The sequence below is a fragment of the Pezoporus occidentalis genome, unplaced genomic scaffold (genome assembly GCF_034315485.1).
Source record: "Pezoporus occidentalis ecotype Australia unplaced genomic scaffold, CSIRO_AGI_Poc_V1 ctg115, whole genome shotgun sequence".
NCBI lineage: Eukaryota > Metazoa > Chordata > Aves > Psittaciformes > Psittacidae > Pezoporus > Pezoporus occidentalis.
Genome location: NW_026912940.1, coordinates 2,682,924 through 2,707,691, shown reverse-complemented (window position 1 = coordinate 2,707,691; position 24,768 = coordinate 2,682,924). Strand labels below are relative to the sequence as shown.

At 38.2% G+C, this 24,768-nt stretch overlaps 1 protein-coding gene across 5 annotated transcripts in view; it reads right to left on the bottom strand.

The window, feature by feature from the left end:
- The window catches only part of EML5 (EMAP like 5), a 102,359-nt gene extending 85,294 nt beyond the window's left edge, over nt 1-17,065 (bottom strand). For all 5 annotated transcript variants that reach the window (XR_009968509.1, XM_062638736.1, XM_062638726.1 and 2 more), the window contains exon 1: nt 16,593-17,065. Coding sequence is in view for 4 of the 5 variants with exons in the window: in XM_062638736.1 (XP_062494720.1) it covers nt 16,593-16,789 (197 nt within the window). In the remaining variant the exon portion in view is untranslated. The remainder of the gene's footprint in view (nt 1-16,592) is intronic.
- Between the last annotated feature and the right edge of the window lie 7,703 nt (nt 17,066-24,768).

Genomic DNA, 24,768 nt, shown 5'->3' with positions numbered 1-24,768 from the left:
AAACCATGCTTGCATCTAGCCAACACAGCTAGACAGTAAACTTGTGCTTGACTTTTTTCCTCTTCCTTGAAGGATGACTGAGCTGATGAATAAGGTAACACTTTTTGTCCAAAAAAGGAAACAAATATTCCCAATGAGACATGTTCAGGCCTTCTTGCTTGTCTCTGGCATTTCTGACCTCTGCTTTTCAAGAACAAACGTTGCATCTAACATAGTCTCTCTGAAGAGGCAGATACTAAGGAAGATGTCCAAAAGGCAAATGTGACCATGAAACAAAGCAAACAGGAATTTGGCTAAAAACCTGTTTCGTGGTTTAAACCCAGCCAGGTAACTCGTTCACTCACTCCCCCGCCCCGTTTCCTGCCCTCCCCTACTCCCGGAGGGACAGAGAGGAGAATCGAAAAGAATGCAACTCCCACGGGCTGAGATAAGAACAGTTTAATAACTGAGGTATAACACAAATCACTACTGCTACCACCAATAATAACAATGATAAAGGAAATAACAAGGGAAGAGAATACAACACCTCACCACCAGCTGACTGATAACTTGCCCCCCAGAGCCCGACCAAGCTCTCACCGATGCCTCCTCCAACCCTGCAGTCTCTCAGCCCTTCCAGCTAACTCCCAGTTACATCCTGGGCATGACGTGCTGTGGTATGGAATACCTCTTTGGTCAGTTTGGGTCAGGTGTCCTGTTTCTGCTTCCTCCTGGCTTCCCCTCCTCCCTGGCAGAGCATGAGGCTCACAAAGTCCTTGGCCAAACCAAAACATTGCTATCAGCTCTGTTCCAAAGCTGAATGTCAAAACACTGCACTGCACCAGCTACCAAGAAGGAGAAAAATGACTGCTACTGCTGAACCCAGGACAACCTGCTAAATCAAATTATTTTGAAATTGACTATAAAATTTGGTGCTTCTCAGAAGAGGTCAGAAATAGAAAATTAAAAAATTCCGCCTGTCACTACTGCAACAAAACGAAGTATCTGGACCTGCAGAGAACAGAGATTTCCACTGGTATCTCTGACTGACAGGCCTTTCCCTAGATAGATGTTCAAAGGAAACTGAAATACAGTATTACAATTTTAACAGTATACTGAAAATGGATATGTTTCTCAATTTAGTGCTCCTCTCTTCTACTTCATAGAAAAAGTTCTTTCTCCTTTTTAAGGCAGCATGTAAGCATTCCCACCATTTTGACCAAATCCACGTACTGTACAATACCTATGTTAGATTAATGATACTGAATTATCATTATTAGCAGCCTATGAAACATGTATAAAAGCTGTCCATACTGTGTCTGTTTGGGATGAGACCAAAGATATGGATGTGACCCTTCAATTTGTGTGAAATTTGCAGTGGCAGGGGATCCTGAAGGAGATGAGTCTATAATAAACTACTTCATTACAGAAATTAAGATTTTTTTTCATCTTTACTTGGTTTGTGCTAAGCATTAACAGGCACTGATTAATACAGACAAGCTGCAGACAAGGATACAGTATTAAAGATGATGTTTCCTTAGCAACAATATTGGATGAAAATCCAAGAATATATTCATGTGACTTCTCCTGAGCTTCATGAAACTAGGGCACCAGTAAAAATGCACAAAAAAAAACACTGCAGTAAAATAACAGCATCTCAGATATCTATTGATTGTTACTTCCAAGTGTGAAATCAATTCCGTGAGTAAATTCAAGCAAGTACTTTCATTGCGTGTTTAAAGACATTTTTATATAGTTGTATTTTCTTATTTGCTGCCATTTATCTGTATTTCCCCAGAAAGAATGACAGGAGAAACTACAAACCTGAAACTACAAATATGACTTTTGCCATATTATTTGTTAAAACAGAAAGAGCTGTAATCAGCAAACATCTCTCATCAAAGTTCAAATTGATCAAGTCAGAGCACACTTCCTTCCTGTAGCAAAACAAAGCAGTTCTCATCATGAAGCATCACTACTGGGTCTTCCACATAGTTACTGTCATATCACTAATAATGTCAAATATAACTTTCTGAAGATTAAGTTGTATGTACAAACATACAACTTAAAAGACCATCTGAATTGGAGACAGGGAGGGTGGATTAAAACCAAGTTGATTATTCTGAGCTGCAGTTTAACTCATTACAATTCCATATTCTCCCCTGTCGGATCTGACCGTTTTGAGATTAACAAAAAAATGTTTACAAACTCCAAAGAGAAGGAAAGAGTTTGAGAATGAGTACAGTAATACTGATAGAGATTTGCCAACTCATCAAATATAACTGAGGAAGCATATTTTGGGAACTATATGCCCCTTCATGCAGATGCTGTATTTGCCTTGCATAGTCACATCCTCCACTGAAGAGGAATGGATTAGCTTAAGCTTTCTAGTAAAAGAGTTACCATCTCTAGAAAAGCGAATAAAAATAAAGATACCCTTCCTCTTTTCAAATATGAGTGCTTTTGCCAGTGCCAATAGGAGAACCTGTGTTTTTACTAGGGGCGGGAGGTATGCGCGCTGGGGATTTTTTCCAAATTCTAAATGATCTTTATACTTTCATCACTGAGTTTTCACTATCTCACTTTTTCTGAGGAAAACTTCTTTTGTAACGTGTCCCTTCACAAAGAAAGCAGCAACATTTCTTGCATTTTCCCAGCAAAATGCTCTTCTCACTGAAAAGTCAGAAATACCATATATTCCAAAATGATTTGGAGGTAAATTTGCTAAGACAGTGTCCTATTATCTGTTACTAGCTATTCGCATGAAAGAAGCAATTCTGATTGCATTAATTCGTGGTACAATAACGTGACATATTAAAGCCTGAAGGCAAGCAAGGAATAGAATCCCACCTAAATAAACATTCAGGTTCCTTCTTTCCTCTTGAGATCATACAAGGACTTAAGACTTATTCTTTAAATCATTACATATAAACTGTCAAATATAATTCACACACAAACCAGCAAAGAAAAAAAAAAAAAAAGGAAAAAAAATGCAGAAGAGGAAGATCTGCAGAGAGCACAGGTACTGCAATCAGCTGTCAATAACTTAACTCTAGCAATTCATCTCCTTTGGGTCACTACATTTGATCATAGAATCCTAGAATGGTTTGGGTTGGAAGAGACTTTAAAGATCACCTAGTTTCAATCCCCCTGCCATCGGCAGGGACATCTTCCACTAGACCAGGTTCCTCAGAGGCCCATCCAGCCCGGCCTTGAACACTTCCAGGGATGTGTTCTCTGGGCAATCTGTTCCAGTGTCCCACCACCTTCACGGTGAAGAACATCTTCCTAACATCTAATCTAAATCTCTCCTCTTTCAGTTTAAAGCCCTTGTTCCATCACTATAGGCACAAGGAGTGCAAGCTACACATATACATGGGATTTTTTATCGGAGTACAACCCTTTTCCAGTCTATCTCCAATAGTGCCATTTCCCAAAAAACTTCACTTATCCTCAAGGAGGCTTCAAAATCCTCACCCACATCCTACCTCAGTGAGGGTGGAGAGGAAGGTCACCTTGTGCTGGTAGAACCAGGGTACACACTGGAGGGTGACTGTGAGCATGATGCCCAGGCAGTCTCTTCTGCTCTAAATCTTCTTTGATTGGTAATGAAAAACAGGTAACGATATCACAGACCCAAAAGAGATCCCTTAACAAATCAGCAAGCACTATTAAATGATTTGGTTAGTATCTGTCAGTCACAAATTTGTAAACTATTGTTCACTCCTGAAAACAGCTGGTGAAAAGTACACAAACCTACAAAATGATCACAGCTTAAAAAACTGAGGCCACCTAAAATTCAGCAGAAATACTGATTTTTCCATTCTTACTAGTTTAAAAGCTAAGGAACTACCCAATTAGCTTAAGTAAAGATTATCATGCTGTGGCCACTTAATTATGTGGACACTGAGACAAGGATGGCTATAGACTTAGCACAGATTTAAAGTAAAGTTTGCAATGAAATGCAGGCTTAGAAAGGGAAACTGAATGACATAAATTCTTGTCACAGTTATAATCACTCTCATTTTTCTGTGCACAAAAATTCATTGCACTGTTTGCTGAATTAGAAATATACAGAATAAATGACGTAAAGTCCAAGAAGCATTTAGTCCAAATCTTCTTGCCAGGAAAATTTTGAAAATTTCTTTCCAGAAAAAAGGCTATTTTGGATGCTTTGGACCTCACAAGTTTTAACTAAACCTGCTTGAGGTACAAAATTTTCTAGTTTCTTAATCTTTTACTATTATGGTAAAACCCTTTAAACAATCTTTCATCAGTCACTACTGTTTGCTTCTTCTCTATGAGAAGTTTTTAACTACTAGATTAATCTTCCATTATTTTTTTAAATTTATACTAGATCTTCTGATATTGCACACACACAAAAAAAAAAAAAATAACCACAAATTGTGCAATTTTATTTCATATTTCTGAACAAGTATATTAAACAGCAATTCAGTATTCTATGAGATATATTAGGAAAAACTTATCTGTGAGAACTTCTCATCTGAATATTCAAGAGTGGAGTCACAGAATAATTAGTGACAACTTTTGAAAGGTTTTTCTTTTATATAGAAAGGTCACCCTCACAAAATTAGAAGTTGGCTCAAAACAAGGAATGTTAGGAAGAAGGCAGTGGCAGAGATGCTATGAAATAAGCTGAGATAAACACAGTATTCTGTGATTCAACAGGCTGAGTTTCATTACGGACAAAGAAGGTTTAGAGCTGAAGAGAGCACTAAGCCAACCTTCATGTTGCCAGCACTGGAGACTGCAGATACTTTAGATTTCTTCCTGAGCTCTTGAAAACATCAAGCCTACAAACGTTCCATAGGTGTTAGTCAAAGGTATTTTCCTACAGAAAACAAAAGCCAATAACTAGCAACTTGTCTCAAACTTACTATCCCAGCATTTGATTTCATGCCCAGAAAGGCAAAATGAGCCAGGATACCACTTAAAGTTGGAACAACATGTGAAACATCATTTAGAAAAACTACATAAATGTGATTGAGGCCACAGAATGGAAATATATACATGTGAAAGCCTGTCTGCTAAAACAAACAAATACTCCACATGTACAAGAACCATTAAAAAAAACAACAAAAAACAGGAAAGAAACATGGGAAAATGCAAGAATACTAAAGGCACTTCAAATCAATGTGCGCTTGGTAGGCAGTGAAAGCTGTCAGATACACGGGCTCACAAAATTAATTACTAAAAACCACTAAAAAGGAGAAGATGGATAATGAACATTCATGAGCAACAATTTCAAGAAAATACAACACTTCTCTAAAATTTTTTTATCTCACGAATACTGATCCAGATTACTATTCCCTATGAGCTAATGTAATGTATACTCATAAGCATATGCTGTAGCCTGCAAAAGTTAAAATCTCAATTACTTATAAATTCATTTATTACTGAATAATGTTCCAAAGACTATTCATTTTTATAGTATTCATTTCTATGGTAGAAGAAACAACATTAATAAAGCAGTAAGTGAAAGTGGAACATGGAACTAAAAAATTTAAATACCACTAAAGTGCAACCTCAATCTCAAAACCACAAAACCAAACATTTACCAGTTCCTCAATTTTTCCTATTATTTCCCCAAATACTCTGGAAGACTATCTAGCTTAAAATGTCACATTCACCACAATAAATCTTCAGGCAATTTCCAAAGGCTGTCAGATGTCTTTGCTTGATCTAAGATAAAGCATCATTCACCTTGCTTGCTCTTGTAGAGTGATTATAAGCAGGGAATGAGGATTAACACAGTTCTGAAAGTCAGGAGGAGGTTTATACAGCTGTCAGCTAACCAAAACATAGAATTAATCCACACATTCTACATGCATGCTGTCTTGATAAAATGGAGAATGACTATAATGCATAAATATTTTTCAGTGACTTCTACCCTGAAGTACACTTTGGATTTTTCCCCACATCGTATGCAGGTATAATGTTTGTATGCACCTATATTAGTCTGTCATTTTCAGGAGCTTTATTATTTACCCTATAATTCAGAAAATTGAAGGGTTACTGTTATTTTTATGTACTTAGGTGAGGATTTTCTGAAGACGGGGTCCTGGTTCTGAGACTAAAGCATATGTTTATGACTCTTATTTCTACGTATCTATCTTAAAACCTAGTAATTCTGATTATATCTGGAAGGTATGAAGCAAAAAAAAATTACTGTGAACAAACTGGTGTACCTCAGCACAGAAAAGGAGGCATTTCAATTCAAAGCTCTAGAGAAGATATTACTCCCACTGTACGAATACACTGCTTTTTAGCGTAAGAACATCATTCTGATGCAAAACAGTGCAAATAATACCAAGATCCCTCCAAGTAAGTGAGACAGTAAAAATATTTTTCAAAGATGACCCTGTGAATATTTAAGCAATAAGAAGTTGAACATTACTGTTGATAAGAGTACTTGGTGGGTTGGGTTTTTTGAGAGATGAAAGGAAGTAACACGTGTTTTTAAAGCAGAAGAATCAGACTGATCTGGGCATGCAGATACAGGTCTTGATCCATCCTGTCTGCAAGCCAAAGCAACAGGCACTATAAAGAAAATTCCAAGCAAAAAGTTTGGAAAATCAAGCAGTGACATGAAATTAAAAAAAATGTGAGAAAGGGCTGTAAGGGTTGTCAACTGTATCTTCTGAAGCAATATCTCAATACCCAGAGTTTTCATAGAAGGATAAGCATCAGGCACCATCATACAGATCCTATTTGAAACAAAAGGAGTCTAACAGGAAGCCTCTCAACAATAACGAGGATTTCTAGTTAAGGGACAGTCTTTTTCAAGTAGAGCCAAGGAAAATTATTCTGAAGAAGAGATGCAAGATTTCTCTAGAGATTTAATAATATGGGTATCCTCTTGCAGCTAGGTAAAATAACAAAAAACAAAACAAAACAAAAACCAAAAAAGACCCCCAAAAAGTAAACCTGCTATTCTAACAGAAATGGTCACACAAAAAAACATCTAGCTTTAAATGCAGTCTAGAAGTGGAATTTCTCACCTATTGCCAAAACAACAGGTATGTCATGTTGCAGACTTCAAAGGACAGATTTTCTTCAAGTTCCCAGGCTAATGAAGATGTTTCCAGAAGTGATTTTGCTCAACTCAGTTACCAGCTACTACTGATTATCAAAGTTTGTCTTCTTCCTTGGCATATCATTTTTTGCCATTTTCATCACCGAAATTGAAGCGGAAAGACAAAAACTTGAATGGAAAGTAAAGGTGGTCAACACCAAAAATGTTCCAGGGATTTCTTATCATACAGTTCATGCAGAAGAAATCTTCATGGTTTCTGTTTTTTGCAATTCATAACAGATAGGAATCATAAACCTGGCTTAAAAATTCAATCATATCTTTTGCCATCAAGAGTTAAGGCAATCTCGCTGATTCTGACCTTTTTTGTGCAAATGAAGCCCTGCATTTCCAAAGTCTATTACTATTGTAATAGCTACAACAGCAACACAAATAATGACATCTGTTATCTCCTGAAGAAATTGAAGTCTTTTATAGCCACTGGAGTAATCAGAGCAATCTGCACCCTAATGCAAGTAATTTATATGTACCTATAATATTCTGTAAGGTGCTTAACTGATGCATATGGGGAAATTCATACTACACCAAATGGCACCCACACCAGAATGACACCGTGTAGAAAATCTTGACTACATATATTTTCCGAGAGAACAGTTAACAGCATCTATGTTGAACACTCTACTGAATTATTAAGATGGACACATAAGTTCAGGGAATATTTTATCCTTTTTTTTTTTTTTTAAGTTATTTCAAGTACTCAGTAACTTGGTCTAACACACAAAAGTACTAAAAGCAACAGGTTATTCCATGTCAAATAAATATACAGTGAATAAACCAATTTCCTTGATAATACTGTAAGAACATTATAATTCTAAGGGTATCGTAAGAAATCAAAATTTTAAATCGAGCATATGACTGACCCTCATTGGTCCAGATTAGACAGTTTTATGAATCAAATTATTTTTCTTTTAAAATCCTTAACGTGAACCAAAAGTGCTGTTCTAAATCACAAATGTAACTCTGTAAGTGACACAATAATACTTTGAAAACTAGGTAAACTACATTTTGAAGAAAAACCCTTGAGATATTGTATAATGTAAAACTAAGTTCTCTGGCATTTTACTTTTATGTTACTATCAGCTTAAAATTTTAAAGCCCAAAAATTGTAGATGACATAAAACTAGATATAACTTCTTATAATTTTTGTTATTCAGGAGAGGTTTTACAATTATTTCAGGTCTTGTTTCAAGCAATGTATGCTTTTTAAAAAGCCTATCATGCATGTCTCAAGAATTACAGTAAAATCCAAACTCTTTTTTAGATCTATCAGACAGATCTAGTATACTATGTTTTTCAATATAGAAGGGGGATAATTCAACTCTTAAATAATTAACTTTTAAACCAGAAGCTAATTTTATGCCTTGACTGAAACTTTCTATTTTGTATTGATAAAAACCCAAACATCTGACTTCAGACAAACCCTTCAAAAGAATTATTTTATTCAAATATGCTAAGCTCCTCCCTACCATAATCATAGTAACATTGTAAACGCAATAATAATTTAACTTCATAATGCTGTTAAAAAATCAGCCAGGAACATAATCTACTTTCCTACCTCATCAAGAGGATGACTAACAAATTAAAACATCAGAGCAAAACATAGGTAAGCAGAAACAGAATTGATTTGACTGCAATTTGGAAAAGAGAAAAAAATTAGTGCAGACCTCAAAATTTCTGCAAAAAATCCTGTAAGTTTTTTGATGATCATACATTATTAAGCCTTCGGTTGTATTTCCTGCTCTTCTCTGTTTGCCCTAGAGCCTTGTGTTGTCACATTAGGTCTGAGGAAAAGTGCCAACTACCAAATCATGAGAAGTGTTCCTACAGCACCAAGATGTTTTCTCATTTAAGTATTGACCTGATCTGACCCCAACTCCAAGTGCTGACAGAATCAGATCAGAAGGTGATGTGACTGCTGGCTATGAAAAGCATGATGCATGAAGGCAAGCTCATAAGCCTGTAGCTCCTTGCTGTGTTGATCTACTTTAACCAACTTCTAGTGTGTTTTAGACAATCCATTCTGGTTGGATATTTTTGGTATTTCTATTTATGTAGTTTTAACTAGGAAAAATAAAGTTTTCAATGGTATGAAGGCATATTAAACAACAGGTGTGCTCTAATCCCATTTCAAAACTGAGTCTAGGAAATATTTTTTTCTGTAATCCTAAAATATTGCATTTTATCTAACTGAATCCAAGCAAAGGACATTTTTAAAAGATGACACACAAAGCTCTCAGTTAAAAAAAAAAAAAAAAAAAGAGCTTGTAATGAAGATGTGATAATAAATCCATAAATCCCTCAAAGAACATCTTCCAGCATGGTACAACATGTGTTCCAGAACAGCTTTAGAACTATCCAGAAAACCTTGCTTTCCTCAGGGAAAAAGCAGATAATTCTCCTTCCCCTCTCCCTCTGATCTATGCAAGACATAAACACAAATCTTCCCTCCAGACTTTTACATATTTGACAGTTTGAGATCACTTAACACGAAAACCTGGACAGAACTTAACTGCACCTTTGTCCTCATGAACCATGGCATAAAATGTCATGCCATTCTGCTGTAAAAAATGCCATAGACAGCAAAAAGATAGTTGAGCTAGAGGCTCTTAGGAGGACTGATCAGATTAATTATGACATAATTTAGGTCCTATTAAGTTATGAGTTCTTTAATGCAGGGAAATAAACTGATTATCCCCTTAAAGATCACCTGGAGATGACAAAGTGATAGTAGATGGATTTACGCTTAGTATAAATAAAATAGTCTTGGCACCATGTAAGCCTAAGTATAAGCTAAGGAGACTTGATTTTTTAAGTTTCAAATCTAAACTTTCTAGAGTAAAAAAAAACAACAAAAAAAAACACAACAAAAGAAAAACAACAACAAACAATCAGTCCCTAAAAATACTGTATTCAGGAAAGGAAAATGCCTTATTCAGAGAAGTACATTAGCTTAGTGATTTAATCTTGTAAAGCGATTTAGGTTGCTGTAATAAACCTCTCAGAATGGTGCACATGATATGTTTTCAGCATTACATTGCTTTCATCCTTTGAAGGTTTCCTCATCAAGTGTGAATGAAGAATGAACTCCAATGGCCAGGGACACACTGGCACACCTGCTCCTCTTTGCAGAAAACAATTAACACTATTAGATTTCACACCAATCATTGCACAAAAAAAAACCACAATCTATTCTCAGTGTCTAATTTTCTTAAAGGAAAAATCATTTCAGAAATATCTTCCCTCACTACAGACTTACATGAAATTACTTTATTTGAATTTGCATATGGAAAGAAGATCATAACTGAATTTTTGAGATCAGGATCCTGAAGCTTTAGAACTGAACTTCCAATTCTGGAAGTCCCCACTTTTCAGCCTGGGGCTCCAAATTTGGTTTTTGATTGGAAAGTCACTTCATCTGTCACTTAGCACCACTGAAAAAGAGCCTGGCTCCATTACATTTATAATTTCTCTACAGGTATTTATATACATTTATAAGATCTCCTCTGAGCTTCCTCTTCTCTAGGCTAAATGGTCCCAGCTCTCTCAGCCTTTCCTCAGGAACTTGAACTATTTGTTGACGGGCTTGAGAACTAGGATGGATCTTAGGGTGTCAGTCAACTGGAGGAATAGAAGAGATGGAAATAATTCTCTACATTCTTGTGAATGGGTTTGGTTCTTTTCTGAGAAAAAATACTTCGTGCAAAGATTTTTTCATGGCACAGATCTACTGAAAAGTGAGGCAAAATGATAAGGTGCGGTGGCAGAAATGCACAGCACCTTTACAGAAAAGGTCCAACAGTTAGTCACACACAGCCATAACAATGCATGGTTAACAAACAGAGAGGAGGAGGAAAAGACCAGTCATCATTCAAAACTAGGATGTGACTATTCACTGCACTGCTAGAATTTCTGTTTGCAAACCACAGCTGACAGCCACACAGGAAGCCTGGCCCCAGACCTGCTCTTGGAGAACATTATCTAACAGCAGTCAGACGGAATGAGCGAGTGCAATTCTTAGGTGCTGATGGTCAGACTAATGTTGAGGGAGAAAAATTTCATTCAAGCAGAGATAGTGTACAGCACTAACATCTGGGAGCAGACATGATTTTAGTAATTTTTGGTTTTCACTAGAACCTCAGAAATATTGACATTAAAAAGAAATGGCCCATTTTGCCTCGGAATACAGGAGTAAGAATCACAGAATGTCAGGCAGGACAATCTCCTCTAGATTGAGCCAAATTCTGAAATAAGATGATGACAGTCTTAAATAAAGTGCCCAGAAAGACCACAGTTCTGACTGACCAGAGGTCTGCCTGCTGCTTTTTGTTCCTTGGTAAATAAAAGTCTAATATGATTCCTATAGAGTTTGCAGGAAAAATAAGAAAAAATGCCTTGACAAAAGATGTGACTTAGACAAATACACTATTTTCCTGAAAACAGCTAAACACTGTTTCTGAAAAAAGTACAGAGAAATGATTTGTCAGTCTTTCTACCTGTCTTGCATATGCCTTTGCTTTCTCCAAGCATGCAATTTACCTCTCTACAGTCTTGGCTACAGAGGGGCACAAAGAGGAAAAAAAAAAAACACACATTTTTAACCACTCTAAAGGTAGAATTCTTTCTCCTCTGACTTTGTAGCAGGGGATCTGTTAGTTTCTGGTACTAGACCTCATAACAGTAAAGAATTTTAATGTTTTCTGAATAATTTTTAAAGTTTTATCTATCCTAAAAACAGACCTCTGCATGAGTCCCAGGGCAGACGATGCATGATTTCTTTCCGTAAACTTAGCCAAGACAAGGAAAGACACAGACTTCCAGACAAGTAGGGAAACGAACTTATTAGACACAGCCTATTGTTGCTCTACAGCAGATAGAGAAAGCATTATCAGCAGAAATTCAAGCTTTTTTTCTAGCAGAAGATGTTTTGTTTTTAACAACAAAACCTAAACATAACACAAACATCTTAATCAAACAGTCATTGTTTACTGGTGATAAAGTTGTAGGAAGAATATACAAGAGCACAAGAGCACTATTACTTGCCAGCCAACTCACACAATGGATATTAAAAAAAATGGGAGAGGGTTAACAGCTCCTCCTTATTTCTTTCCCCTTGACAGAAAAACATAGTTCCTCTTTTCTTTCTTTGGCCTGCTTGGTTGCGTGGCTGTTTTGCGCAAACATAGAGATAATGGTGCAAAAGGACTGACTTACAAAGAGTGCTGAAGTTTGCATTGAAGAAATGTCATGGAAAACAAAATATGCATTTTTGCCAAGTCCACTAAAGAACTCAAAAAGATGCACTGGTTTAATCTTAGGTTGTGCTTTTGCGCTTCAGTGGCATCATCAATGCCAGGTGAAAATTCCAATACTCTAAAGCTCACAAAAGATGACAATCATAGGGCTAGTATTAAGGAAAAACTGAGGAGAAAAAAAAATAAAATAAAAATGCATTAAAAGGAAAAATTATTCTAAAAGTCTTCTTGGAGCAGGTCGGCATAGAGAATAGTCCTAGTAACATCAAAGGCTTCTGTCAGCAGCCAGCCATTTATTAATGTGGATGAGTTCAGGGTTTCCAATTTTCCTACCTTGCATCAGAGAAAGTACATAAACACATTTTAGCTAGCCCAGACAAATAAAGAGCCTCAACATGAGCATCAGTTTCCCAGATGATAAGCTAATACTCTGAGGGAGCATCTTCTGAAATCTTTGTATAATCTCTGATTTGTATAATCAGGATTAAATATGATCCCCCTAAGGTGTCTCAGACAGAGGAAGGACAGCCTACATTAATTAACTCATGTTCCTCTAAAACACTAAAATTATTGATAGAGAGCAAAGGAAAGATCTAACCAGAACACACCAAGATACTGTTTCTTCCTCTTCTACCATAAAGTAAACCAATCTACACCTCACAAGCTAGTCTGGTGATTTATTAAATCCTACCAAACACACAGTAAATATCAGTAACTTTGCAGAAATAATTCACATATTCATTCAACATTAGTATCTCCTACATACACACAGCCCAGGCTGGACAGGGCAGCTATCTGCTGCCAAAACAGTCAACATCCAAGTTATGCTGGTGGCAATGGACAGAACTATCAAGTGACCCAAGATTTCAGCTACAAGATTTTCCTCCTTATTTACTCCTAAAAAATACAAGAAAAAAACTCAGTTATCAGCACTCCCAAAAGATGCAAATTTCCAAAGCACTCCTGCGTCTGAGTGACATGTTCCACAAATGCCTGCACACACCCAGAAGGACATCCACAATAAAAATGTGAGGATACACAAGAAATGGGAGATAAGATTGAAAACATGATACTCTCTGCCCTACAGAACACTAGGTTGGTTTCTGGAAAGCAATTCTCAGGAGAGATAACAAAAAAAAACAACATACAAAAATCAAAAGCTTACAAGAAAGCAGAAGAAGTCCTTTTAAAGACAGATTGGAACTGAATGACTGAAGTTGTTCAATTCTAAAAACAGACTAATAAAAGAGGCCCCAAGTGATCCTAACTACCCTCTTCTATTTCAAAAAACCTGTTTGATAGAACCAAGGGACAGAACACTGAAAAAGAGCTCTCATATCTTCAATACAGAGTTAACTGAGGCTGAGGGACGGGAGAGAGGGAGTGTGGAAACTGTGATTAAAATTAAGATTATACATTTATACTGGAAATAAGTTATGTTTAAACATCTAATCATATAAAGAAATCTTACAGAAGGTTTGTAGATTTTTGTTCAGCAAAAGGAGGTAAAACTTCACAGCAGAAGACAAACTAACTGCTAGTTGTAGAAAGAAATTTTCTAAATGAAAATTAGCTGTCCATTAATCTAATACTGGTGTCTATTATTATAGATAAAGAACTGGTCTCTGCCTTAAGAACTGCAATTCCTTTCTTCCTGACTGATACTTAAAATTAGAATGTCATTCAAAGCATGCTAATGATATAAAAGTTCTCACAATGAAAAGTACTAATAATATCGCCATGTAGCATGCAATATATACTGCTTAGTCTTTGTAGCTATGGAGCTGGGCTCACAGAAGTACGATTCTTTAAATATGTCAGATTTTCAGACACAAGACCTGCTTTCACAAATGACATCCCATACTTGTAAGAAGACTCTCAATCCTCCCCAAAACATCACAAATGCCTCAGCATTCGGACAGTACTTGCTGAGCCTATTAAAACACAAAACATGATTTTTTTTTTATTTTTTCTTTTGCAGTACAGCAACTGAATTTGCTATCTTCAGAAAGAAAATTTAGTAACACCGATTACTGTATTATATAATCCCACTTTTGCACCTGCACTCTATTTTAAAAATCCATTTTCCTATTACTTCACCTTCCTACTATGACTGCTTTAAATATTGAGAACTGACATGCCTAGGTACCCAAGTTTAGTCAGGAAAAGTATGGGATGATGACATTTAAATGGCACCATGCTGCTTTTAGAAAAAGCAGCAAGTAAAACACTGATCACTGCAAATCTAATCTTACTATTAGAAATAGCCATGCTGCTTTTAAATCGAGCACTCCTCTTTAAGCATGCTAACATTTCTGCATAGCTTTTGCATATAAGCAGCATGCAAAATTCTAATTGAATAAATCTGTAATGCTTTAACATACTTAGAACTATATTCAAAGCAGGAGAAACTCCAGTATGCTGGGTTACTGTACCATACAAATCAAAGTACATACTCATACAAATCAGATAAAGTCATTATAGTCTTTCTCTCTGGTTTGCTGACTTTTGACACATTGTTTGTTTTAGTACTATTCTGAATAATGAGTTCTGTCACATTTTGGCCAAATGTAGCACGTTGTAACAAAACTGAGAACAGAGTGAGCAAAAAACTGTTACCACGGGAAAACATAAACAACTTCTCCACTTGCAGCTCAAAACACATTATTCTTGTACCATAAGGAGTCATACTGAAATGAAGGGTGTCACTCAGAAGCACTCATGAATATATGGCATTAAATGTGTAATTATGCTATGGCAGTCTTGGACTTCACATTAAAACTAGTTGTGCTTCCTTAGCACAATGGGAAGTTGCGGATTTGGACTTCCTGCAACACCTGACATTAGACACGGCAAACACTTCTTCAGAAACACTTTTCCTGGACTAAAATGACAATTTTAAAGCATTAAATGATGCAAATAATAGTGATTCAAACTTCTGATTCAACAGCCCTAGTCCAGCAATCTGTAAAGGTACATTGCCTGCCCACCTTTTCATCACATTTTTAGCACCAAGGCAAAATACACCATAGACATGATACCCTTCTAAGAGACTTTCACAGCCACACTGCAGAAGAAGATTTAAATAAAGAAAAATGTGGCCATTATCACTAAGTTTTCTATTGTGTCTAAGAACTTAAATGAGAGACATAGCATATGTTCTGCTCTCCACAGGTAATACCTGTTACTCATATGAGTAACACATACCTTCTAAGATATGTCTTGGAGCACTAAGCATTATAGAAACAAATTTTGTGCTGAAAATTGACTACCAAATTGTCTGCTGCTACCTCTTACCCCAAAAGGAAGAGCAAAAGGAATCAGAATTTAAAATCCATCCGCAATGACACCTACTGGAAGGGACAGGATTGATGACTCAGGCTCAAATCTGCCCTTCATACTCCTCAAATTCTCTCACTGATCTCACACCACCACTAGGCTTATAAAAACATCCTTAGGCTGAAAATACATTTAAGAAATGTCACCAGCACATTTGTTCTGCAACATCACTCTGTAATTATTTTTCTTATGTTAGCACCTGCTAACATTCACTGCCAAGTGAATTACTGAGCTACAGAAGAAACCTCAATTCTGCAAAAAGGGCTTATCTTTTAAGATCATCCTAAAAGTTGTGCGAGTTACAGGCAAGCCACTAATTCCCCACGTAATAGACGCCTTTTAAATGCGAGCCAAAGGTCTACCTGCTGCAGATTAACCTCCTCCGCAGCCCAAGCATTTCAGGGCACACACGAGATTACTCTTTCTCCTCTCGCTGGCCCTTTGACATTCAAGGGTGGCCGAGCACCGAGCCTCGGCCCTCAGGCTGTGCCGTGCTGTGCCGGGCACACCAGCGCATCAGCGCCTGGACAAGTTTCGGCACCGCGCACCGGGTGGCGACGGGGACACACACGACATGGACCGTTAAACCAGACAGCCAAAAGCCATTTCCAGGCTGCTTCTGCCCACGGCGAAGCCCAGCGGGAGGCGGGGGAATGTGGAGGAAAAGCTGTCCTTGATATATTTCGATGCGCTCCCCGGATCCGCACAGTGCTGGCCGGACGCAGGAGGCGGACTGCCGAAGCAACCCGGGACGGCACCTGGGGCAGGTGGCGACGGCCAGGGGGCCACTCGCGCCTCGCTCCAAGGGAGCTTGAAGTGCGGTCGGGGGCCGAGTCGGGCCGGGGCGCCCGGAGGGTGCTGGGACCCGAGGCGGGATGCGGCCCGACGACCCGCTTTGGAGGCTGTACCTGATGATGTCGTCCTGGTGCCCCAGGTAGAATTTCTGCCGGTGCTCCCTGGGGCTGTAGACCACGCCGACCCCCGCTACGAAGTAGACGATCTCCTTCGCTGCCGTGTAGTAGAGGTTGTTGCGGCACTGGTGACCCCGGTAACCATAGACCCACTCCAGCCGCAGGTGGCAGCTCGGCGCGCTCCGGTCAGCCATGTCCCCCCGCCCCCGCCACGCGGGTACGGCTCTCTCAGGCCGGAGACCCCGCGGGAAGGGGGCGACGAGTCGGCCGCCCCCTCCGCTCGGCTGGGTGTCCGCCGCGCTAATCCCTGGCCGCCGACATGAATGCCCGCCGCCGCCGCTCGTCCGCCGCCGCCTCACAGAGGGCGCCGCCGACCGAGCCCGCCTCGCAGCCTCGCGCCGCCAGACATGGCTGCACTGAAACACCGCCCGGGACGCGGCGCGAGGGCGCGGCGCCGCTCCGGGCCCCGGCCCCCCCCACTCAGCCCCGCACCCGAGCCGGAGCCTGAGCCTGAGCCTGCGCCTGCGCAAAGGCAGCGCCGTCAGGCGGCGGGGCGGACCGGGTCGGCAGGGCCTGGGGAGCTGCGAGGAGATGGCGGCGTGCGGGCGGTGTCGTTGGTAGGTGCAGGATGTAGCGGGCGGCTTGCGGGGCTGTTATTTGCGTGTGCTTGTTTGTTTCCAGGCGAGGCTGTGCCTTCTCCCTCTCCCCCAAGTTGAGTTCGTATTTTCACTGCTCCTTTGGGGAATATCTTGGCTCCCCACCTTTCCGTCTGACCCTCGCTGTGTGTGTGGAGCACCCCTCCCGGCCCGCTCTCCGCGTGGCCCAGCTGCACGCCGGCTCCGTCTCATCCAAGAAGAGAATTTCAGCTGTCGTTTTAACGACTTATATTCAACCCTCGAGCCCACCACCTGGCTCAAACACCACATGCTTCCCCGTCCGTGCCTTAGCTTCGTTATCACACAACTTTTCACCCGTGGATCTCAAAGCGCTTTACGTGGGAAAGTCACCGTTTCCCTATGTCCCAGGTGGGGAAGTAACTTCTCTGTGTTGCATGAGGCCGCAGTGTGCGGGAACCTCTCGTCACGACCCGAACGTGTTTCCAGATTTGTCACCCGGTGGATTCCGTAGGCGGCTAAGTAATGCACGTTATGTGGTCATGCAAACACCTTTGCACCATGAACTTGAATACTTGCTCTAAAAGCTCCTGGATAACTAGCCTGGTTTGACAATTGGAAATAACATCAACCATTTTCCTGTTACTTTCAACACAGATTTGGCTTTCCGAGTGCGTGTATTTTGTCAGGATTTATTTGTAAATCTCAATTTGTTTAACTTTTGTTTCTCTTCTACTATTTCCTTAGTCATATTGACATTTCATCCACAAAACATCTAATTCTAACCAGTTACTTCATGTTGGAGGCATTTTTCCGTGTTACTCTATTTTCATTTCAATTAGTGGGAGTTTTTCCTCTTAAATCTTTCTTGAATAAAATTAAGATTATGTTGTTCCCTTCATTGTTTAGAAAAATAATTCTTTCATAAAAACATGCATTTGAGCATTCCAGTCAATTAGCTTTATATTAACATTTTCTTACAGTATAGAACACCAACAGATTGTATTTATCTCAAGCTCTTACAACAAAGATTTTCATGACACCAGGATCAAATGCAGCTTTCAGTTCCGTACGTTTACTGAAAACAACACAAAGTGCATATAACAGAAGTCTGCAGAGAGATTCATGCAGCCTGAAACTGGCATCAAATATACAGCCAATGAAACCTGTCCTTCCATAAATATTTTTTTTTTTTTTTTAACAAAAAAGAAAGGAAAAGACTTCTGTCCCTAATCGGTGCTGTTGGTGAATATATATTTACCATCAGATAAACCAAATGTTACTTCCACAAAAATCATAAGTAGTCTGTTTCCCTTCTATTTGCTTCCTAAACAGCCAGAGCACCTTGGAACTTGAATAGCCACAGTTTCTCAGGAGTGCCTAAAATGGGAGACTGGAAAATTCCCAACAAATCATCTTAAGAAGTACAAAACATACTCTTCTTTCTGCTGCATAGCTGTTCTGTGTTGCTGTCCCAGCTCTTTTCATGGGAAAGGTGGTTACAGAAAAAGTTTATAACAATGCTTAGTCTCCTTCTGGAAATAATATGGAAAAGAAATGAACAGTCTTTCTTTTGAAAAACAAAACCCCCAAAATTTGCATTTCTTCCCCTTGAACTCCACTGATTGTTTTGAATGTTGATATACATTTAATCAAACTGCTAGTAAGATTTTTTGCAGTTCCATAAAGTTACAGATATATTGAGGCTAAAAATAATATTACAACTGTAAGACTCCTCCTGCATTTGCTAAAGCTTATAAGAAGGTAAGTTTGAAAAATACTGAATGTACATTATGACTGAAGTAACTTGTTTCTAGCTTTTAGATGTTAATTGGTTGGATTATCAGCAGAGAGGCATTTGATACATATTTGGTCTCTGTTGTTGCAAAAGCTCATTTAAAAGTAGAAGCGTTTTTGTGATACAAATTAAGAATATATTTTTACTACACATTTATTGCATGTTTAAACATGAATGTACAAAAAATACGTAATTGTGGTGTCTCTACTTTCTTCTACTCTATATAAATATGTACTTTTGTTCAGTTATTAAGGTGAAATTCTGGACCTCTTGAGATCAATGCTACATGGGGTATTAACCTCAACAGAACTAAAGTTTTAATCTTGTGCTCTTATTTACAACTCAGAAATTAGAGTAAGAGAGTATTTGGTTAGTGAAAATGAACAGGCTGGTTTGAGCCACATATTCCAAAACCACTGCTAGTAAAAGGGAAAAGAGAAAACAGAAATCAGGGAGAAACTTCAAAGTGTAATGATATTGGCTGTATCGGGAAGTTGCGGATCATGTTTCCTGTAATGAATGGGAGAACCCAAAACCGTAGTCATATGTGTGCAATGCAAGGAGGATGGAAACAGCTGCATGGCACACCCACACAGCCAGTATTTCCTTTTGATTGTTCTGGAACTGACTACCATCTCTACTATGAGGGAATGTCTGAGAGAAAGTTCCAAGAAGAAAATTGTTCATTGTCATATTTTACTAACCTGCATAAGGGGTGCAAGTGAAATTTTACACACTCAGCATCTGTTTTTGACAGGAATAGGAAACAGTATGGTATCACCTTATCCTCTACCTTTACTCTGCCTGGTTTTATCACTGGGCTTCAACACGCATAATTCCTTTAGCTTCTACTGGCCTGGATACCTCCACACAGTAGGACTGACTGGTGCTGGGCAGTCTTCACATCTGTAGTCACTAGGACCCATGACATCCCTCCGCCAGCTGTTGTGTGCATTGCAGATGTGCGCTAGGACTCTGACACCAGCTCCGTTATCTTCCTCGGCAGGCACACAAACTGCGGTGGCCTGGCCTTTCCAAGCTCTCCCCGAAGCGCACGACTCCCACACAGCTGCCCCGCGAGCTGAGCCTGGCGCTGTCCTTGGTGCTGACCGGGGTAGGCGGGATCCGGGAGGGCAGAGGGTACCTACAAGGAGGGGAAAGGTATGACTTACTAGACCGGTGGTTACAGCGGGAAGTAAACGACCTTTTAGCCATATAATAATTTTATGTGCTTCCAGTAAGATATTTTACAAGTGAAACATGGTGTTTAGTTGTTTTGCCTCAGCTCCCTATGATGTCAGATACATCACTGCAAATTGTATTTAATTAGTATGCACTGACACCAGTACATCACTTCTCTAAATAAAATCAAATAAGTGGCTATTTTATGTCTCACAATGTGTGCTTATAAGAAGATGTACTTGCTAGCATATTGTAAATATATTTACAATGTATCTCATGTTCTGCTAAATGGAACAAGGCTTAAAGATGTGATTTCTTAAACAAATACTCTTGGAACAGCTAATTCCAGAGAACACAAGATGAGGGATTATTCTGTTAAATCCTAAGTAACACAGAGTAGCTGGTTCAAGTAGTAATTATATAATATGAAGCAGATGAGCAACAGTGACAACATTAGTTTCAACATGCTTGGGGACAAAAAGGTCTCAGTTTATTATGGGAACACAATGTCTGAAAATAATATAATATATTGCAAAACTAAGAAACCTATTTAAGAGAGAAAGTAATGAGAATTACCTGCTACAATTTCATAGCACCAAGGCAAACACTAAGGATCACAGAGGCCTTTTACTATTGGATAAAAATAGGAAGTCCAGGAAAAAAGACAGCATTGCAAACTCAAACACTATTTGAATTCAGTTCACTATTTCTACTTCAGAAAATGGAAAATTTAATGGGAGATTTTTTTTACCATATCAGACAACACATAAGATGCAAATTAGTAAGAAATTTTAAAGGACTAAGTTACATTATTAAATTAACAGTAGAGTTGGGATTGTTTTTTTTTTCTTAAGTAACATTAAAAGTAGAAAGCCTTGGAAATAATCAGTAGGTCTACTGCATCATCAAGAAGCAAAGAAACACATGAAGGTTAAGAAAATGGCACAGAAAAATAGTTATTGATTTCTTCACATCACTGCTCAACACAGAAGAATCTGGGAAATGCAAGATGGGAGCACGTACAGGGTATGGTCACAGAAAGATATATCTTTGTAACAGGGTGCTGGAAAATTGTTACACTGTACCTCCAAAAATTCTGATAATTTCAAAATGTAGCTGACATGCTCTGAAGAGAAAAATGCGATTGCTCTTTAAAATCATGTCCTGTGTTAAAACATCATCCAGTATGTAACCATTTTAAAAGCAAGTTCTATTATAAACTTGGTAACTCCAAATACTTATATTTTCTTTTGGTACTGATTGATAAACTACAGACAGTGGTTGAAATGAAAATGAAACAACTGTATATGCATGAAATTAAATATTACAGACATTAATTTGTCCTTCTGCAAGATAAATTACACCTTGATGATCACAGGAATTGTATTCATTTGGTAAACATTCATTCTGGGCACTGGCAGAAATGTGCACCCTATTGAAAAGACAATGCAATGTAATTTTCACAATGCAGACAGCAACTGAGGCTGCAATACATTTATTCATGGAAATTTGATTTAGAAATGTCCTCACATAATGTTTCCTAACAGGGCTGATAAAGGATAGACAAGATACAGATGTTATTGAAATTAAATTCATCATCATTAGTATAGAAAGCAACAACTTCTGGATGTTCTAAAGCAGAAATAAATCTGGTTATGACAGAAAGTGATGCAAGTACATCCATAAACAATACCAGCTGAAACTGCAGAAGGCATACACTTACCATAAACTGTATACTGGCTTATTTCACTATGACATTTTTTGCCAAAAGATCTTGTTTTATGGTCTCCCCTGTAATCCAAAGTTCAGATCTTCTCTTTTGAAACCGAGAAATGGGTTTGTACCATTCTTTCAATGGAAAAAAATTCAGGCTAAGAATTTCCATCGCAACACATATCTTTTTCCAAGTAAATGCAAAAATTACCTTACACATTTAGTTCTAAATTTGAAGTTGCTGTAGTAAAATTATTTGTAGTATTAGTCCCAAAAGTAAGGTACTAACATTTGTGTTCTTTCTAAAAATGTCTGTCACAAGCTTTAAAAACCAGTCCTAAAATCTGTGTTAGCACATGGGAATAGTTCACTAAAAAAAAATTCTTCTTAGTCTATAAACAATGAAAAAACTACTGTGTTTCAGACTGCCAGCAATCTGACACCAGAATGCATTTTGAAGTCACTCAGTGGAGCATTCAGTTTCTTTCAGCAATGACATTGTGTTTACACAACAGGGCTCTAGTTGCCCCACACACTTGTATCTAAATAGCTTTTTTCAGCTTGCATTTCATGTACAATTATATGTGTACTGAAGATATTCATCTAGGTGATTTGAAGAACTTGTATCAAGCACCAGCACTTGATATGATAACCTAAATAGACTTAAATGCAGCACATAAAGAGAAGCTGATTAAATCCCAATGCATTTTCTATCAATAGACGTGATGAAAATCTGATATTGAACTCTCAAAATCAATTGATTTCAACTGTTGAATAAACTAAATATAGAATGCAGTTATGTGACAGCTGTCTCTGGTTCTATCTTATGATCAAAACCAACGTGAAGCAACACCTTGTTTACATGCAGTGATAATTTTTTGACCTGTTCTCAATTTTTTCTTTACAGATAGCATAATGGTATGATGATCAACCCCAAAGCTTGTTAATATTGGGTTTTGGAGGTAAATTAAAATTTCACCTGGCTAATGTTAATTATTAGATTTAAAATTGTCAGGTCAAGATGACATCTTTTTATACAGAAGTTGACAATGTTTCAGAATATAATACACAATACTGACTTTGCAAAAGCTCTTGAAAAGCTCAGCTGTCAAAAGGAATCATAAAAGAGCTTAGCCATAAGTCACTACTTAGAATCAACGTACAATAATGCAGGTTTATCAAACATGACATAATTTGCCAGTGATAATATCCGGAAGAACTGAAGGAAATAACATATTTAAACTTTTAAAAAAGTAACAGTATTAACTATCACAAGGCTGAGAAACTAAAAAAAAAAACCAAAAAAACAGCATAGCACTATTAATCCAGCAGTGGAATGAAAACATTGAATTAATTTCATTGTATGCCTCCATACTATCAGATTTGACTAAGTACTGGAACAGACTGGTTAAGGACAGAATAGATGGCCCAAAGAGGCTGTGGATTCTCCATCCTCAGAGAGTCTCTAATCTCTGCTGGCCAAGAGATTAGAGCAACCTGAGCAACCTCATCCAACTTTGAAGTTTACCCTGTTTTGAGTGAGAGGTTGAATCAGCCTTCAGAGATCTCTTCCAACTTAAATCATTTTCTGATTTAGGTACTCATTTGTGTAGGCTGGTTCCCTACAGTATATATTCAGTGTACCAAATGAAGTAAAGTAAGCCTACTTTAGGGACAGCAAATACTTCATTTTAAGTGATTCCAATTGTAATAGAAAATATGGGCAAAAGACTGCTACACAATATAACTTTTTAGTGTAATTTAGTGTACACAATCCTCTATAAAATAGCCAATCCTCACACCAGGAAAAATAGATCTTTTTCCCACATTTTTGCTCTAAAAATGATAAATTACTAACAGAACAGTTTAACACTCCTAAAAGGATGAAAGTAGATTTGTGGTGTACCTACAATGCTTTTTGGTGGGAGCTAACAGGTATGTAACAAATGTTGATGATGGAATGGCTTTGTAGACTAAGTACCAAGTCTGTATTCTCTCTCAAGTGCTTTAATATATATATTTATAGAGATAGATACGAGCAAACCCATTTATATCAAGCTTTTCAGATATGACTGTTAGTATTATTACCAGAGTTCCTACTTCGATACTTAGGGTCCGCTGCAAATAAGTGCGCTAGGCTAGCTGCTCTAAACTTGAAAAGACAGAGTCAAGCCCAGGGGTGTTTTAAGCTAAGTATCCAGTCATCAGTGAATCCTTTGCAATTTTTTGCAACCTATCTTTAAATGGAAATAACATACCAGCCTTTTCATAGGTAGCTGTTTATTTTTATAGCTGCATTGATTCCTGTTAGTGTGATGAACACCAATGTATATTCAGTGCAGCCTGCAGAGCATCTGCATCAAACAAGTAGTGCCTCATATGAGCCACCGAAGATAAAAAAGAAGGTAACAGTAGCACTTGAAAAACATCCTTTTCATCCTGCACACTGAAGGAGGTGTGCATTCAATCACAAAAGTTGTATTTGGTCCACGCATGAATAGAACAGGAAAAGTCTAAGGTCAAATGAAATTTAATGGCAGGGGACCCGAACAGTACTGTCACCTAAGTTCTGTTACCAACTGCTGGGTCATCCTTTTTCAGCCAGACCATGGTAATCATGGTTAGGTTATCATGTATGATCAGCAAGAAGAGGCAGTATTCTTATTTATGATAGCAATAATTGCTGTTGAAGTTTATTGTTATCTTGGCTGGTCACAGAATTAAATCTGCAGCTGCTACTACAAATTACTTTCCCCAGTGCTGAATCTAAGCCTCAGACAAAACTCTGCTCTTAATGCAATTTCATTTGCATGATCTCCTAATTTTCTAGCCAGTAAGAAATGGGTTCTGAAAATAGCATGTAAAG